This window comes from Molothrus aeneus, chromosome Z (assembly GCF_037042795.1).
Source record: "Molothrus aeneus isolate 106 chromosome Z, BPBGC_Maene_1.0, whole genome shotgun sequence".
NCBI lineage: Eukaryota > Metazoa > Chordata > Aves > Passeriformes > Icteridae > Molothrus > Molothrus aeneus.
In genome coordinates, this window is record NC_089680.1 from 13,180,054 (window position 1) to 13,199,869 (window position 19,816).

Below are 19,816 nucleotides of genomic sequence, written 5' to 3' on the forward strand. Positions count from 1 at the left end.
CTCTGAGCACCACAGACTGATCAAAGAGCAAAACCAAAGAGTGGCAGAGCTGTTACTGTGAAGTGTGTTCTTCAGCCTCCGTTGTGCTCTTCATCTGGCAAGTCTGCTCTGACAAATGCAGCAATACTGCAAACCATGCCAAGTTAGGGTGGTGAGACACTGGCACAGGTTGCCAAGAGAAGTTGTGAATGCTTCATCCCTGACAGTGTTCAGGGCCAGGTTGGATGGGGCCCTGAGAAACCTGGGCTGGTGGAAGGGAGGCTGGAACAAGATGATCGCTGAAGTCCATTTTAACCCAGACCATTTTTGGTTCTGTGATTCAAATCTTAATCCTATGAAAAAGGAGGGAACTAGTTGTGAAATACTGCATGTATTTTGAGGCCTCATAATTGCAGCTAGGCTTGGGGTGCAGTTCAAGCTTTGCAGGAACAATTTCCCACGAGATTGCTAGTGTGCTAATGTTAGATAATTACCTGACTGGAAGCTGTAGGCCACTATGATATTTTTTTCTCTTTTCTTTCTTTATAACCAATAATTTGAAAAAGAACTGCAGAATTTTCTTGTTTCAACTTGATCTTTAAACAAGCAACTGACAGTGTAAGAGAAGTTTTTTAGTGTGTTGTCATTAACATCACCATTAGCACCAATACACCTTTTTGCTTTCAGCTTAATTGCTTTTTCTTTCCATATTGGTGCAACAGATTTATACCTGATATTTATTTTGACTTGATACCTGTAAAAATAATTTGTTTAGCAGACTGGGAAAATGTATGAAATTCCAGAGCTCTGAAAAGTACTGCTAAGCATTCATTTCCTTTTAAGAGGTGCAGTTAATGTCAGTTTTCTCCAGACATACTGATACGTCAACTGTGTGTTTTAATTAAAGGTCAGCAGATTGAAAAAGTGTTGGTGATTGCTGAACCACCAAACTAAAGGCAAATGTAGCACTTTACAGTCTGTAGAATTGAAAATGCCTTTTCAAGAATAAACATGTAATCAGAGATTATTATTTACAATCTTTAGATTGGCTTTGTCATTCAAAAGCTTTAGATCTAATGCGGGGAGTCAGTTTTGACTGTCCTGGAGGTCACAAGTCCTGCATGCAGAGAGTGGCTGTGTAGAGCAAGACTTGTGCACCCTTGGGTGTGCTGGAAGAGCTTTCCAGGCTCACAGGTGCCCCTTCAGGTTTGCTCCCAGGGCTTCAGCTCAGCAAAGTGCCCGAGGCTGCAGTGAGCTGGAGGAGTGTGCCAGCTGTGAGTGAGCAAACACAGAGGCAGATCAACAAAAAAAAAACTCCCTGTCCTTCAGAGTGTGTTTTCTGTACTTGGGTGTAACACGCAGATCAAAGTTAACCCTCCGTGACAGTAAGAATTTGATATGTCAGTTCTGGACTTAGTCAGAAAGAGATTGTAAGGAAGCAACAAGTATCATAATTTCAAGAGTCACAAATCAGAATATTAGGGTACTTGCACAGCAAGAAAAGCTCACTGTGCAACACCCATTCCTTGCTCTAGAGCTTACAATATATCAAACTTGAAAATGCTAACTTTGAGTGTTTGATTTCTCAGTTCCTCATAATCTGAACCACTAGCATTGGGGAAGGCATTGCTGTGTTTCAGAAAAACTTCACACCTGTCTTAGAAGTAAGTTAACCAACTCTTAGGGAGACATAAGCTGTACAGCCATGGGACTAGAAGTATCAAATATTGCATGCTTAACAGGAGTTAACTGTATTTTACTTCTGATTTTGTAACATACTGAATCGAATTTAGAAAATAATTGTGCGGTGTGCAAATTCTGAGCCTGTAGAGATCAGCTGAGTATTTTTCTGTCAAGCTTTTCTTTGTCACTCTTGCTATTTAAAGTTAATGAAGTTTTCAGTCGCCAGAATAATTGAGAAAATGGGTCTGAAGCCACTGAAGTATGGAGTGAGAACTTCTGTAGAGATTTCTGTTTTCATTCTTGGGTTTCACACTACTGGTTGTTGAAACCTGAGTTTTATTGCAATTTCGTGATCCATTCATGGGATTTAGATGGTGATCTTTAAACCAGGAAAAGGAAAGGAAAAACATCATTTCAGTAGTGAAAATATATCATGTTAGCACTGTTCTAAGACCTTCCTTTCAAGTGTCTGACAAGCAAAAGGTTGTACAGAAGTATTTTTGTCAGAGCGGGCGGGGATTGTTTGCTGGTTTATGTTTTCTTCTTGCCCTCAAGGTATCCTGTTTAATAAAGTTGCTTTGTTTTATTTGGTGTTACCAACAGGATAACCTAGCAAAGCATATCCCCCCCGCTGCTTCCTGTTCTGATCTTTAAGCAAGGAATGTAAGAAACAAGCAGATAAACCTAATTTTGACAGTATCGGTTGATTTTTCAAAGCTAGGAGATGAGAGTACTTTAGATGGGGTTTTGCTATTTAGATGTTGTTACTGCAGCACACATTTTTTTCTGAAAGAGCTTCAGATAGTGTCTTAAAAACCAAGAAATGTGAGAGCTTCCCAAAAGCTTTGGAGATCGTATGGAAAAGGTTCTGCTGTATTCTTTTTGTGCGTGTTGTAGAGAGTAGTTGTGGAAAGTACATGGCTAGTCACGGCCACACAGTGCAGTGATTTGGTGTGTGTGTAATAAATGAGGGACAGCTTTGCTCATGTGCTTGGCACGTAGCAAACTAATGAAGGTGGTAGCAAAGCGGAGCTGCTCTGCCACAGAACATGTGTACTGATATATGCCTAGTTTCATGCATTGCATGGAGTCTCCAAACCACTTCATACTGTGAGGAATTGCATAGAAATGGAAATTGCATAGTTGTGCACACGTCTGTGTAAGTGAAGATGCAGGTGTATAAAGAATTGTTAAGGAGTATGCCAGTAAAAAACTTCTGAATATTCATTATCTCGCTTTCTCTGCAAGTAAAGTTTATGATATGTTGCAAGATAAGTGAAGTCTCACAGGAATTTTTATTGCACTGCTACTGAAAGAAACCAGAACGGAGGTTTACCAACAAACATTATTTGAGCAAAGGAATGGTTGGAATCTGGAGCCTCATTTGTTCCACTTGAGGAGTTTTAGAGGTTTAAGGAAACAATTTCAAGGTCTACAACTAATAACCTATTTTGAAGTAAACTGTAAATGAGGCATAGGGTAGAAGAGGGTGGAAGGAAAGAAAATACATTGTGTTGACCAGGTCCAGCCATTTTGCAAATATTCTGTATACAGAAATGTATTTGTTTCCTTGACATTTAGGAGAGCATACCTTTAATTGACAGTTGTGTAACAGGATTGAGGTTAAATACCATTTAAATCTCACACTGTGAGTGTATAATGAGAAGTATGTATGCATTGAGAAGTATGACGTGTTAACAGGCACTATTCTCTAGTAAGATAAAGGGGTGTATGGGCAATTATCACTTTCTGAAAGTTAGAAACAAACTGAGATAACTGCCAAAAGATTGGATACCAATTCTTGGTATCACTTAGTCTAACCAAAGCTGGAATGTAAGTCTCAGATGGATTTATGTTATATGCCATTTTTGGTAGTCACTGTAGAAAAAAGCACCTGAGTTGTTTGCTAATGTCTTTCAATCTGTGATTCAGGTTATTACCAAGAAATCAATGGTGTGGGTGGCTGGCTTGGAGCTTGAGATACTTTGTATTCTCTCTTTTTGATTCATGTACTTCTGTTTTCAGGTTCACGTAACGCTAGTGACCAAAGAAGCATTCGTAATATTTCTCTGGTGCTGGGATCAACCTTCTGGAAGAAGACTCTAAAATAACTTTTTGCCTTCAAGTTCTTTGTCCTGGGACTGATTTGTCTTTGGAGAAGAGCTCATCAAAAAAGAAAATTTTCACATTTGAGCCATTAAAAATAAACCTGTTCAAAGAACAGGCAGACTTAAAAAGGTTGAGTCCTGCTTTTCATCTGTGTTCCCACTTCAGACTGTAAACCATGAGTGAGTTTTGGTTGTGTTTCAACTGCTGTATTGCAGAACAGCCTCAGCCTGTAAGTATCAATATTGGCACTGCTTTGTTTTTATATAATTAACTAAATTATTAAAGTTTTTAATTTTCTCTTTTTTTTCTTTTTTTTTTAATAAGGGCTGTTTGGCCAGCCTTGGTGAGAATTAAGCAATTAACTGATAACCTGCCTTGATGGGGATCAAAAAAGTCTGTTCTAAACTGCTCTTACTTTCCTGTCCTTGAGGCTGAATCTGTCCAAAGTCTTTGGAAAAAGCCTATATTTGTTGGAATTGAAAAGAAGGGGAAGGGAAAAGGGTAATGAGGATGTAAACTGTCTTTCTAGAGTAAATAACTTTTAGTGGAGGTGTAGAGATGTCCTCACTTCTGTATGAGTTGAGGCCTGCCTTTGGGTGTGGCTAGACAATGATGGTAGAAGAAAATGATTACATTAAAAAAATCCAAAGTGAAATCCAGTCCTCTACCACCTTAATTTAAAAAAGGATTTAATCTTTAACTATTTGGTTAGTTTTTAGATTAAATCTTTGAAGAATGAAAGGATGCATTCATATTATAAATACTTAAAAAAAATAGAATTTAAAATGGCTGTTGTGTGAAAAAGTATATAACAAACTGTTACATAAAAGAAAATTTCAAAGCATATGTTAGGAAAACAGAAAATACAGAAATATTCTTTGTTTTCATATATTTTTAAGTACCTTTAGAGTATGTTTCTGAATCCAGTGCTGTTGGCAGAAATTCTGCCTGTATGAAGGTGGAATTAACCAGGAATATGGTTAGGACTGTGAGAAACATCATTTTATGATGTGGCATCTAGATCAAGCTAAGTGAACATCTAGAAATTACAGTGGTCATACAGTAGTTTTACAAACACGTTAAAAAAAGCCCCAGTTACTACTGGTAGCATTACAGTAACAAAGAGAAACCCAGAGTGAATAAAGAAACCTCACATTAATATTCTCAGCTGCTAATATTTGGCTGTAGGGAAACTAAAGGTTGAAAAAAAGAACCTCACATTAGGCATTGTCCTTGCACAAAGCCTGAATGCCAGACTGATGGCACGCAAATATTAAAGTGTGACCATTAACATTTTGAACTAATGAGTGCAATTTTATCTCAGTCTTGATCAAACAAGAGTTGTGGGAGATGAACTCTGAGATACCGGCATGGGAAGCTGTGATCCTCCTCTCTTGCTTGAATACCATGCAGTCTTTTAAAACAGTAGCTGTACTCATATGGAGTCAAAGTTATTTGTCTCCTTTTTTTTACATATATTTGAATACGATGTGACAGTTCAAAGTATTTCAGATAGCAAAATGGCATATTCTGTTTGTTTTTGAGAATCCCGAGGCTCAGTCCTTACAAAATCTTGAGTTCTGTGATCTGTTTAAGCTACTGCCCAAGAAATCTACATATGTTAATACAGTGGTCTGTGAGTAATAACTCACAAAGCAGGAGGAGATTGTACGTGGGAAGTGAAGGAAAGGGAAGCAGCGCACTGTTTCTGCTGATACAGTGGTGTGCATTGGCCTGATGGTTAAAACAATCCTTGTGTTAAAGATCCTAATAGCATGTTGCTGAGCACTAACCTAATTTCTGAAGTGTGTCTTTCAAGTGCTTTAGGAGACTTGCTTGTTACAATGTGCCAAAATTCTTCAGGATATGTCTCAAAAAAAGAGATGCGTGCCCTTCTTGGCATGCTTGATGAAAGGCACTTAGTTGTCCTTTCCCTGCAGTTACTCATCTCATTTTGCTGTGTTGTGTTGTACAGCACTTGTTCTGCCATGCTCGGTTGCACTAAGTGGAGTGTTTAATCAGACACTTATACCTCTGAGTAAGTACAGGAATATTTTCCATTTCTGACAAATAGCAAAGCATGTACTGTAACTCTGAGGTAAATGAGTCTGATAAATGAGACAAGTGATAAGCAAGCAGTTTTCCCTGTCTCTGCAGATGTTGTGTGCATGCATGTTCGAGAGACTTGTTGAAAAACATGGTAATTTTCAGCCCCAAAATACTGTTACATATTTTCCCATTGTATCATAAACTAAGTGAAACATGCAAACTTGGATAAAAGTTATGAGTCTGTCCCCTGCTGTGCATTCAACTTGTCAGTTGAGTTCAGTTTCTAAGGAGAAATGCCTAATCTGCCCAGACTTATTCCTTTCATGTGCCTTCTTTCATTTTAACTCCTGCATCTCAACCACTTACATGGCCTGCCTAAGTGTTCCAGCCACTTCATGTTCAGCCATTGCATGTTGAGTGGCCTCCTTCTGGGGAAGGACTAATGTGGTCTTGTAGCAACACCAACAACCACCAGCCTCTCAAAATAGACCTTGGAAGCAGGAAGTTAATTTGCTAAATGTTCTGATCAATGTTTTAAATGTTCCTTCTATTTTTAAACTTCTGTTTATTATGGAATATCCTGAGTCAGAAGTGACCCAAAACAATCATGGAGTCCAACTCCTGGCCCTATGCAGGACAGCTCCAAAATACACTCTGTGTGCTCAGGAGTGTTGTCCAAATGCTTCTTGAACTTTGTCAGGCTTGGTGCTGTGACCACTTCCCTAGGGAACCTGTTCCAGTGCCCAAACACCCTCTGGTGAAGAATCTTTTCTTATGTCCAGCCCACACTTTCCCTGATGCATCTTCATGTGTTCCCTCGGGTCCTGTCACTGTTCAGCAGAGAAAGGAGGATCAGCATAGCAGGAAAACCTTGCCCACATCATCAGCTGTCTCTCCATCCTGTTCCAGGGCCTCATACCTGTTGTGTAAGGGCACTTCAGGTGGTGAGGCAGGTGGGGAGGGAACTTACCTGTCACTGCAAGCAGTAGTAACCTGCTTCCATTCTGCCCTGGGTCTCCTGAGCCCCTCCTTCTGCCAGGGAACATGTTCTGAAGTGATTATTTTTTCTCAGTGTCTTTGGCAGATGCTGGTATCTGAGGCACCTTTAATGTCATGGATAGTGGCATAAATGTTAACCCTCCTTGCTAGAGGGGGAAGTAAAAAGAAAGTCTTAATAGTTGCATGTTTCTGTGGTATTTTTAGCATCTGTTGAGCTAAGGAATTTCATTCTCTCTTGAAATCCAGGATGCCAGAATTGTCCCTGCTTTCAGAATTTTGCTGGCAAAATTCTAACATACTACATTTGAAATGGTCAAATACAGTATCTATATTCTTTTCAGCTATAGTGCACTTAACATGAGAACTGCGCACGTATGAGTCCAATAAGAACACATTACTTTGTGAATAGCATACCCCAGAGCAGAGCAGTAACAATGTTGCAGTTATATACTAGTGTTCTTTGTGGTTCCTTAAATCAAAGACAGTGTTCAAGTATTACCATCATCTTTTAGTGAAATGTATCTTGGCACAGCTTTTAGTCTTTTGTCAGTGCTAACTGTATGCTGCTGTGAAATAAAATACCTGTCTTGGAAAGCAGTGTTCTACTCTCTCTCCTAAGTGTAACTTTGGTTGCTAAATATGTCACTTGCTGTATCCAAAACAGCAGTACTCACTATCGTGGAAGGTGCACACGTTAGAAGCTCTAAGCTGCTCTGAAGCAGAGTGATAAAATGAAGATAGTAGGTATTCAAAGTAACAAAACTAATTAGGGATGCAGCTGAAAGAAGCATGTTCCTTGTGGTGGCTTCTTAATAGCCTGAGGTTCTTACCTCAGTAGAATCCAAACAAAAGCCAAGGGAGAGTGTTCTTGTATCACCCTCTTAAGTTTTTGGGGTTTTTTTATTCATAATGTATTTTACCACAATGAAGACTGCAGATAACAAGTTGCTTTCATATCTGTTTTCATTATACCAAGGAGGAGATACTAATCTATTTATAACTATGCCCAGATTTTCTTGGTGGTTTAAGTAGCCTGAATTCTGTTTCTTATGATCTGACCTTTGTTTTGGGAAAAGTAGCACTTTCTGTGATTGCATGTTTTCTTACACCTCCCACTGATATCCTTTATAGATTCTGTAAGCTGATTTTGTTTCCTAATGCAAGATCAGTCATTTTTCACATGCTTCCTCTGTGCTATCATCTCATCCACTGCTATGTTTCACTAAACTCTGCCAAATTCCCACTACCAGATGCATTGCTTGATAACAGAAGCTTAGAAATCTCGCAGGTTTTTAGAGGAAGTGTCCATGGTTTCTTTCTTGGGCTAAGCTTGTCACCTACATCAGGAATCTGTTACTTTCCTATACTGCTTTCTTCCTGGTCTGTCCATTTTTAACTTGCAAAGTTCATTTTTGGTCTGAGAAGCCTTTGGTCGTGATCTGGTGCACTCCCACCTGATTTCGGCCAAAGCTCAGTACAGGTGAGCTTTGCAGTTTGCTTTGACCTTGCAGTAAAATTATTGCTCTGCCACAAAAGAATAAGCTATGCTCTCTTACTTCTGGCTCCAGGCTTCCTTCCCTAGTTAATTTGTTGATATTTTGTTGTTTGTCTCTTGTTTAGATTATTTCCATTTTGTCAAGGGGCTTTTACAGTTTTGTTGCATGCTATGCCATAAATGTTTAAAGTGGTTTGGAAAGTGAAGGTTGTTCAGTGTCTCTTTTGATGTATGAAAGAGGATCAACAGGTAGGTATTTAGAGTGGGGAGGCCAGTCTTAAAAGAGAGGCAGGATGCCTGCACATACTGTTATGTAACTGACTGCTGGATGCTTCAGGAGACATAAATTATCCTAACCCTGGTTACCTGAGGAAATTATCCATGGATGGGTGTTGTCAGCCTTAGCTTCCTTTCTGGAAAAGGAGTCATAGGTACAGCTAAGGATACATCTAACACTGCAATTTATGCAACTCTTATAAAGGAGAATTAAACATTCATTCATTAAACATTCACAAGGCGCATTTGTGTGCCTTATAGCTGCAGAATAGATCACCCCCCAGCAGGCACACATACCACCTTGCTGCTTGAAGTACTGGTTCAGTACAGGCTCTGTGCTCAGTACAAGTGCTCTGTGCAAGTGCAGCTTCTGGCTTAAAATACCTAAAACTCAGGCTTTCTCTTTCATTAAATTCAGTCATTCTACTGCATTCAGTAATCCTAGGAAAGACTCAGTAAAAGATGACAACCTTAGAGAGCCCTCAGATTTCAGAGTTACTCTACCGAGTTACGTTTTGAGCTGCCAGTTTAGAGGCTTGAAATTCTTTCTTTTTCCTATTCAGGGCTGTTTTTAGAAGTAGCCTGAGGGAACACCTTATCAAAGGAGGCAGAATCAAAAAAAGCAGCAAAATGCTTGGCTTTTATTTTTAAAACCTGATCTGCTTGTATGGCTTTAAGCCTGATAGAGCTGCTCTAGATTTTTCTTTTATCTTTAAATTAGCCACCACACATCTTAAAATATCTTTGGAGATGTTCAAGTACTAAACTGTTTACAAAGAAAACAAAGGAAGTGTTTTGTGTTTATGTATAAATACCTGAATAAAATTAACTGAATATTTTATGTTATTTTATGATGGCTGTGAAATTTTTAGCCCTTCATTAGCTGCATTGTTGCTATTTACTTAATATGATACTAGTTGATGACATGGAAAGTAGCTCTTTGAAGGATGTTGGAAACAAGAATTATGCCAGCTTTCTGTTGTTGATAATGTGTCTTGCCATTATCAACATACTTGAAGAAGGATGTAATATGCTTTTAATATCTGCAGGCTCCATGGAGCTCAGGCTTTCCACTTAAACATGGGCAGGAAGTCGATTGTGCTGTTTGTTGATCTGGACACCAGTGCTAGAGCCCTTGAATTGCTTGTTTCTTATTTCTCTTAAATCTCCAAATTTTTCAGTGAGAAGACATTTTCAAGAGCAAAACCCTGGTATGAGTCACTGACAAAAGGAGCTTCCACAAGAACTAGTTGACGCTGCCTAGCAAAAGTTGATAGTTTTGCAAACACCCTTGGAGACTGTGCTGAAGCATTTCCAATGCAATTTTTTGTAATTTTTCTGTATTTTTTCTAATGGAACTTAAAGCTATAAAGCCCTGGTGTTTTTTGTGTGCCTTAGTTCTATTGTTTGTCAGTTCAGTGGCTTTATCCCATTCTGCCTTTCTCGTCAGAGCAGTGGAGATAGGGAAGCATGAAGATTTAGGGGCATTTCTACTTGCTAACAGCTAGAGGCAGGAGTAATCTGGACATAGCCGGAGAGATGTGCACTTTCACTGACACTATTTGGAAGTATGCTTTGTGTTAGTGAATAGAGAAGTGAGTTGTTGCCCTGAAGCTACGTGTTCAGCCTTTTGGCTTTGACTCTTTTTGATATGAAAGGGAGTATTGAGATTAGAGGCTTCCTCTGCTGATATCTTACTGTATTTTTATTGTAACTTTTCTGGAATGGATCTCAGATATTCTGTTGGTGATAATTCTTAAGACCAATGTGCAACTTAGAAAGTATGTATTTTTAAATTGCGGTTTTAAAGATCTTTGCCTGCACTTGCATTTTCAATTCCCAGCATTAGCATTTCACAATGCTGAAATTTTTCCTTTTTCAGACTGTTCCTCAAACCTCTGGTTCTGCAGTTCCTGTCATGACACTTACTTACACATGAGATATGCATGATACCAAAGTTCCCATTTACTTACAATAATGCTATTCTTCACTTTTCTCAAAGATCCTGAATTTATAAGGTATCCATTAAGTCAGACTTTAATAGGTAATCACTTATAATTATTTTCTTGCCTTTGTCTTCAAAGTGGCTTAGCTGATCACTCTAAAGTGATGACTGCTGTAATTCTGGGTGAATATCCTGCCGCAGGAGGGTATTCTCCAGAGTGAGGAGAACAGAAGAGTGGAGGCAGGGCAGAAAAACTGAAGCTGTCAACTGCACTGGGATGTGGATTCAAGGAAGTAATGACTCTCTGAACCCATTGGGTATTTTTTGTTTGTCAAATAATTTTAGCGAGTTTTTTTAGTTACTTGGATGTATCCTGAAGAGAGCAGTAGTTAACTGTTGCCAGGGAAAGATACCATTTCTCTTTTTGTTTAGTCCCTCAAATGAATGTGTAACACGGAGTGATTTGTTAATAAGTCATGCTCTGAAAGTGACTTCACATTAAAAGGGATGAGGCTTACCTGGAATTTTTTAAAATAGTTTAAACTACATTATCTCTCTTATTACAATTGTAAATTCAGCTCACTCAGGCTTAGAAAATAGTTGGGTTTATAATATGTTGTCCTTGTATGGACAGGGTTTAATTTCTTTTCTCTGGTTTGTGGTATAACTTCTTTGGGGTGAACATAACCACCCTTGATGCTTGATAGTGTATCATAAAGGACTACTTACTTCACAGTTCATAAGTTTTGGTACTGGGATGCTCTCAAATCAGACTGTTTTAATTTTGCCTTATTTTCGGCACATTGCAGTTTACGTGTTTCTCATCTGCTCAAGATGGTTTCAAGTTGGTATGGGGCTGCCTTATCTCCAGAGAATGGGAAATTTAATTGAGTCCAAATAGTGATTTATCTTTTTAAGTTTGCCGAGACCAGCCTTTCTTTGCTGACATAGGGTGGCATTTCATGCGCTACTGTTCAGCCACCTGGAGTTTTCCATCTCTTGAGCAGACATAACGTCTCATCACAGCGCACAGGAGGAAATAGTTATTACTTGTTGCTTATCAGTGTTTGTATGCCCTCTGGTTGACATCCAGCGCTCTGAGTGGGATATGGTGTAACACAAAGCTTTGTACTTCAAGTTTGTTAAAATAAATTGTGACCTTGAAAAGTGTTGTACTTACTTAAAAAGCAAAACATTTCCCATGAGCAGTGTGTTATGACTGCTGAGTGTAGGTAAACGCTCTGGGAATTTAGCATTCTTTTATTCTGGCATTAGACAGCTCCAAGTAGGTTCAAATCTCACCTTCGCTGAAACCCTTCAGTTCTGTCTCTGGTGCCAAGTTCTATTTTCTCCCAGTTCGGGCTTCACTCATTTGAAGGTTCAACATTGCAATTCTTGTTTTACAGCTGGAAAATGTTAGACAGGTTACTTGCAGTGCTGCAGCATGGTCCATCAGTGGCTTCAGAACCTGTCAGACCTTAAATTAGGAAAGAACAGAAAAATTGGGATGTACAGGATGACATAGTGAAAAATGAATCTAATTTGAATAAAATGGAAGAAAGTACTTCCAACAGGATTTATGAATAGATGTTAATTGGAGATTACAGCAGAATGATAGAATTTTAGAGGTGGAAATGATGTCTTGGGAGGCTGACCTAGAACAGAGACTGGAAAGAGCTAAAGGAATTAAGCAGGTATTTATTAAAAGGCCTTAATGGATACACCTTGGGCAGTACAAGAGCCCAGCCAGGGCTACACCCAAGATGGACCCAAAATGGTGACAAAATAGACAACTGGTTGCAAGGTCTCACACTTTTATAAGTTTCGATCCATTTGAAAATTGGAGTGAATTGTCCAGTTAGAGCTTCAGGTTAGGAAGTCCCATCCTTCTTGTTTTCTCTCTTCAGTAAAATCTATACAGGACATGTCCTATTTTACTCTGTTTGGTACAAGTATTACTTTAAATACAGCTTGTTGTATTGCAGTTACTAAAACCCCATTTAATCCCTAGGCTCTCGGATGGTGGTCAAATAATGGATTACTGTTAAAATGGGAGAATAAATCCTGCCAGGCACAATTCCAGAGAATTATGCTAGGATATGTAAACACACAGACACATACATGCACATATGCAGCCTACTGGATTGCTTTTATTTGTGGCAGCAGCTTGGCATTGCTGAACTTGTGAGGCGTGGAAAAATGCCAGTACAAGAATAGGCATGCTGATCCACAGAGTAGCAGGCAAAAGAGCTCATGGGCCTTTTGCTCTCCATGGAAGAATATCAAATGCATGTTTTCTCTTTTTAACATTGGAATTAAATTTTAAAAATTAAATTACTTCTGGGTTAATAATGCAAAGAAAGGAAAATTTAGGGGAGGAAGGAAAAAAGCTTCAATCTGTGTAGTTTGGGGAATATAGAAAAAAGATTTGTGTGTGAGCTCCTTAATTAATTGCTTTTAAAAACTATTTTAAAACCTTTAAAAGATGTGGTTGTAATGAAAGCATGGATTAAACTGACTGTTGGAAAACCAGAAATGATGCAGTTGAGGCCTCTTTGCATGGTCCTACCCCTAAAGAAACAAAACATGTGCCATGCATCTCACATCACTGAGATTCAGCTGCTCTTTTGATCTCAGGAATAAAATGCCAATATTTCCATTATTAAAGGAGATTAATGTTCCTCCACAGAGAAGACAATGAAGAGGAAGTTCACACCTTTTCATACATACACACCTAGATTAAAAACAGAGAAAAAAGTGACTGAGGCATGAAGATAGTTGTGTGTTGGCTGGTTTAGTGTTTAAAGAGCTGAATACTGTGGGGATTTCTGCAGGCTGTGAACCTCAGGTTCTTCTACATAGCAAAGACATTTTTTCTGATTTGTGAAAATATTTGTTGTATTATGGGTTGGATTTTGCTGTTTAGTTGATTTTTGTTTGGTCTGTTTTGGTTGGTTGGGGCTTTGGGGGGGGGGTTTTGGCTGGGGTTTTGTTGGTGGTAGTGGTCGTTTTTTTGTTTTTTCTGTTGCTGGGGTTTTCTTCTTGTTGCTGCTTAGTTGGTGCAGTTGTTTTGTTTGCTTTGGGTTCTTTTTTCTGTTTTGGGATAATCTGCTGAATTACAGCAAACCCAACTGCCCGAGTATTTTCCTTGGTGCTTCCCTGGGATCCTGCTGACTGCAAAGATACTCTTGGAAGCTTATTAGTAGTTTTTATGGGGCATGTGTATAAGCGTCATGGTTTTCTTTGAAGGCAGCTCATCTTGGGTGCTAAGGCAAAAATTTATTATAGATAGATTTTAAAATGGATGGTGCTAATTCTGGATTACACGGTTTGGTTCTGGTTTTTGTTGTTTTTTTGGTTTTTGTTTTACTTACTAGATGTTCATTGTAAACAGCTTTTTTGTATCTAATCAGATTATAAAACAAGAAGAGTTTCTGACAGGACCAGTATTCACCTGACATAAGTGCTGCAAAACAAAAGCTGCAACACCTTACAAATGTGAGGGTGTCTTGATCATCCCCCGAGTCAGTGAAATTATTCTCCTTGTATACTAGTAGCATGTTTCATATCACCAAAATAATGTTTTGCAATATCTTTGTCTGTTTCTCAGTGCCTCTAGACTAGACACCTGTGTAAATAAAGTTCACTTTGTTTAGTAAAAGAAAACAGAAGAGCTTGCATTAGTCTGATCTATCTTTATTATAGGAATAGTGACCAGGTGCCCTACAATACCTTACATTACATAAAAATTTACGTAATTTAGTGTTCTAGAATTAGTCAGCTCACATTATTCCCCAGTGAAAAAGAGAGAAAAATTATAAAGGGAGTGAGATTTTATTTGGTATTGGTGTGTTTGTAACTTTTGTCTAAATGACCAGCAAACCTTTCCATTTGAAGGATGCTCTGAGACAGCTCAAAAACCTATTTTACCCTAAAGTTCTTTGTTGATCACTAAAATGTACATCAAGTGGTTGACTCTGACAAGGAATCACTTTTGAACTTCCAGTTGCCAGCTCTACAAGCTCCCACTGTGTTCAGAGAGTCAAGCTGAATCTTTTTCCCACACTGGTACAAGAAAGCTTTCTGTGAACAATCCCCCAGCTTCAGCTCACTGGAATTTAGTAAATAATTTGGTCATGCCCAAGAAGGAATAGAATTCAGCTTAGGTTCTTAGCAATGTTGGCTCTGCACGCATTGCAGGGGTGAGTATTACTGACAAAGTATTTTTTATGCCCAAACATACCAGACACTTATTTTATGATGCTGAAGACAAGAAATTCTGTAGGATACTCAGACTGTGGTATGGTTTGTGCTTTTACTGTTATCACAGATAAACAACTGCATGCAAATTTATGTGGTTTAGTTTCTTGAAAAGAAAATGAACTGTAACTATACAATCCTGAACCCAGAAGAGTGGTCTGAAAGGAAACCTTCCTGGGATACAATTGGGAAGGGCAGAAAGGTTTGAATTTCTCAATATTTTTATGTAGTAATCCCTAAGAGGATATGTTGAGTCTCATGAAAATGCTGAATCTTGATTTTTTTTTAGCTTTGCAGCTGGAAAGCAAACACCTTTGTTGTGTTCGTAGTGGAGAATATTTTTTCCCTTGGGTTTTGACAAATACTGTATTCAAAAATTGTACTCAATATATTTGCATTTTCAGTATGCATTAAAATGACCTTCAGGGCTTAAGAAATTACATTTAAAATTGTCTGTAATGATGTTATAGAGAAAACCAGCATCAATTATTGTTCTAAATTATTTTGATGTAATATACATCTCTCCATAGTCTAAAACTTTACCACAGTTGAGAAGCATTGTCAATGTCTACACGACAGCAGTTGTAGTTGGCTACTCTAAAGCCTCTGTTCAAGGACATTGACAGATGCTCAGGGAAACCTGGTGAGATGGTGAAGCAAGGTTTAGGCATAGAAACCATGCAAGAAATCTGGGAAGAGAATTCAATTCTTGCAAATTCTGTGCCTTCATCATGGAAGTGTGTTTCTGGGTGGTGTATAGCCTGATGACATTGTGGCTTAGGGAACTCCTAAAATAATCAAACATGGTCAAGATTTGGCAGTTGTCATGCTGCCAAGCCAGTAGTTCAAAGCTTTTTTCTTTAGTTGGTGTAGGTACCATAGTCCACTGAAAACCTGGGTGTTAGTAAAGGGTACCTGTCCTCTCTCAGATTATGAAACACAGAGTGGTGGTGATAAAATATTATCTTGGTTGTTGTCGTTTTTCTTTAATTTAGGAACAATATCTATCTTCCTACCAAAAATTACTATTCAATTCTGTATTCATAATTCTAGTTGTTAGGAATATGGAGTTACGTTCTGTCCTTTTAGATATCCCGTGGTTCCATTTGCTGAAGAGTAAAATGAAAAATACTCACTATAAATAATGTACAGTTATTATTATGCAGCCAGTTTAAAAATTCCCAGCCAGCAGCTCTTCAGAAGACCTGATTTTGCTCTGTATGTTTATTGTTCTTTTTTATTCTTCATTCTGACTTTAACTGCCAGTCACTGCAAATCTATAGCCAAATGTTGGGTGTATCTTGGTTTTGAGAGAAGCTGACCATACTTGCGAAACTGGGATGCAGTTGCCCTGAAGTTGCCAATAATGCATGAACCTGGCAAAATCTTAGGTTTATCCATGGTGCTCAGTGTTGCAATGCCAAAGCTTCCTGTGCAGCTGTCAATAGGAAACCATGCTTTCCTATTCTTCCTGTCATAAGAAGCTCCAATATTTCATTTGACACACTGAGAAAACCACACTATATATTTTCTGGATTTCTGCAGTGAATTCAGCCTCAGAATTGCATATATTAGGCTGAGGAAATTGTATGTAATGGTATCAAAAAATACACAAGTAGAAGACATAGACAAAAGAAAATCTGCTTTTGCAGGAATAAATTTATCATGGATAACTTGGTGCAGAAAACCTGCAAGATAAGGAAGGATAGGCTGCCACAGAAATGCATTAGTAAGTAGGAAGGTTCTCCTTAATAGTATGAACAGCCAACACTATCTCTAGAAATGATGGTGTGCTGTTGTTGATACTACTTGTGAGTGTAGCAGTAAATTGTGACTAGTGAATGTACCTGACTTAACAAAATTTCTGTAGTGCAGCTAGTGGAACAGTAAGAAGCTCTTTCTGCTACTGCTCCTGAATACATCTTTTCAACAATACTGAATTTAGAGGAGTAGAATGGGACAAGTAAGTTAGGAATATGGGGTTCTTCCTTACTTGATGAAATTGAAATAGTAGTGATTGTTTACACTCAAGACCTGTGGAATTGTGGCATGCCTCAGCAAGACTACACAAAAGAGTCTGTACATGTCTGGAATGGGTGCTTTCCTTTTGATGGGACTCTGGACAAGGCAGTAGAGATTCCTTTGTTTTGCCAAGGAAAGCAGGACACTTTTTGAAAGGACTTCCTTTTTATGTTCCTTGTAATAAAATGTGTAGGCTTACAGTGCATTACTAGTTTTCCTACACAATGTCCTTTTGTCTTTATTGTCTGTCGTTTGAACCCACAGATTTTCAATGGCACACCGTGTTGCTCCTCCTTTGCTGCCATGCTTCTGTTGGAACTTGGTTCCTGAACAACTTCCCTTCTGTCATTAGGGGATATTAGCCTCACATCAGGCATAGGCTTTTGTGTTAGTTACTATTCTGAATATGTCAAAAGCTGAGCAGAAAGCTAATCTTAAGTCTAAGCACAGCTGCTGATTTGAGCATTCCTTAAGACTTTCTGGTAGACTACTCTTCCAGAGATGCTTCTAACCATGCTGTGGGTAGGCTTGATGTGTAAGGATCTCTGAAATACCTACTGGGCCACTCCTTGCTAAATTGTCTTGGCTGCTTATTGTATTGTATTTTAATTTAATTTAATTTAAAATTTAATTTTGTGTATAGTGTCACCATTTCAATGTCCACTAGTGAGATCACGTTTCAAATGTGTGACTATTTTTCTTAGTATGGGAAGAACATGGGAGGCTGTTCCTCCTTCCCTCGTGTAGGTTCTTACTCCTTTTTGCTTTGATGCCTCAAGCACAAGCAAAGACAGACTGTCACATAATAATGTATTTTGGGATGTATTTTTTACAAAATGATTTACCTAAAATTGAGCTGGATGAACAGACTGACAGTCAAATTTGGGAGCTTTGCAGAAGTCCTCACAAGAGCAAGAAATGGGATTGCCACTGAAGGAAATTTGTGATGCCATGCTTACAAGTTCTTCTCCCTGCTGCAGATGGGGTATCCAAGGCTACGTGACAGCACTCCTGCTGAGGCTGTAAGTGATCAGGAGGGACAACCCCGAGACAATGCTGAGGTCACTCAGGTGACAACTTAGCAAGGAAATGCCAATGGGAGTATCTCCAGATTAGGAGTGTGTCTCAGACTGAGATACAGACAGCTGTAATAGGATCACTTCCCTTAAAAAGGGATTTGTACCAAAAAAAATTAAAAAAAAAAAAAAAAGAAAATATCTACATTTAGAGCAAGTTCATTTTGGTAAAACTTCACTGAGAAGTAAGTAGTACAGTATATTATTAGAAAAATAGGAAAATATTCAGGTATTTTGTTGCATATATATGCATATATATGTATACACACATATACCAACCAGAAGCTGCTGCTATCTGGGCAAACAAATGCCAAGTTTCTAAGATGATACTCACAGAGGTGTTTGAAAACTCATGAATTCACTATGTGTCTTTTTGTTGATTCCTGAGATATTGCTATTAAATATTGTGGCTTTGTCTTTGCCTCTAGCAAAAGTACTAGATCTTCCACTCATTAATCCTACTGCTAAAAAATAAACAGTGCCATAACTCATGAAAATCCATTCCCAGTAAGGGAATTACAATGAGTTTCATAAAGAGATTTTTTGAAATTACCACGTGGGCCCTGATTTATTGTCATAGTTAAAGGTGAATCAGAATGTGCAGGCTTGTGAGAACATATGGCAGTGCCTTTAGGGGTATTACCTTGAGAGCAGTAGATACTTTAGTTGGTCCAGAGAAAGTGTTAAGCTTACTAAGGGATTGGTTTTATATGGTGAGTGTGAGGATCCTGTGTCTGACAGTGGCTATTACCTGTTTAAGGTAATATTTCAGCTTATTTTTTGTTCTTTTACTTTTCTGCAGTGAAATTTTGTATGTGCGTGTCATTGTGTTGAAGAAGATGCAGAGTGTACAAAGGAGTAGAGAAGGCTTGCATGTAATGTACCTTATGCAACGTGTCTGCTTCCATCAAGATGCAAATGTTTTCAGACACCTGCACACACAAAACATAACAAACCTCTTTAGTCAGCTAGCTCTAGGAAGTCTTACTACAGCATGGAAGATAATTTCTTAACAAAACTGTTTCAATGTTCAGTATTCTTAAGCACACCCAAAGCTTTTGTTCGTGTTGTATCTTGGAAGTACGGAGACATTCATTTGACTGAGCAGGAGGGGCTACATGTTGTAATCCTGGCTACATCCTCAGAGAACTACAGGTCTCATCATGCCAGATCATCTTGCAAGTATTTCCTGTGTTCTTGTTGGGAAAGGTCAGTAAGTGAATGGAAAGAAAGCTCAACATGATACAGTTCATGGCATGCTTTTATCAAGACTTTGTGATTTGATTTTTATAAGAAGCTATTAGAAGTTCCCAGAAAGTTTGTGCTGTGGTGAGTCATTATATCATTCGTTTAACCTCTGGTTTATGTTATTATCATTTTTGGTTATGGGGGGGTGTAAGAAAAATACAACAGGGGGAGAATATGCAGGAAGGTCAGTTGCAGCCTGCTCTTCATCACCATCTGAAGCTAGAGGCTTGTAGTCTAAACTGCAAGACACCTCTGGATGCCATCTGGTGCAATGCAGCTGCTCAAAGCAGAACCAGCTAGACTTTGCAGGACCAGTTGTATTCTGGGGATTTCAAAGGATAGACATGCAGATTCACTGGATTTTTGGTCCAGCGTTTGACCACCTACATAAATGTTTATTGTATTCATATGTTTAATTGGTGTTTTCTGTGTTGTAACTTTGGGCTGTAACTTCTCAAACTGCCACTGTGCACTTTCATGGCTGTCTGCCTTCTGTTCCCTCCTATATAGGTAATGGAAGACCATTAAGACCACAAGGAGATGTCTCAATTCTTACAGATGAGCAAACCCAGTATCTCAGTCTCTCTTCCTATGTCCTGTACAGCAGAGTTTTTGTTCTTACCTATGTCATAGATCTGAATTGACTCTGTAGTTTCAGTAATTAACTTTATTTTC

General features: G+C 38.6%; 1 protein-coding gene across 3 annotated transcripts in view; it reads left to right on the forward strand.

The window, feature by feature from the left end:
- Positions 1-19,816, forward strand: part of CDC42SE2 (CDC42 small effector 2) — an 83,018-nt gene that overhangs the window by 45,891 nt on the left and 17,311 nt on the right. For all 3 annotated transcript variants that reach the window (XM_066569555.1, XM_066569556.1, XM_066569558.1), the window contains exon 4: positions 3,688-4,000. In XM_066569555.1, the coding sequence (XP_066425652.1) occupies positions 3,947-4,000 (54 nt within the window). In that variant the 5' untranslated portion in view covers positions 3,688-3,946. The remainder of the gene's footprint in view (positions 1-3,687; positions 4,001-19,816) is intronic.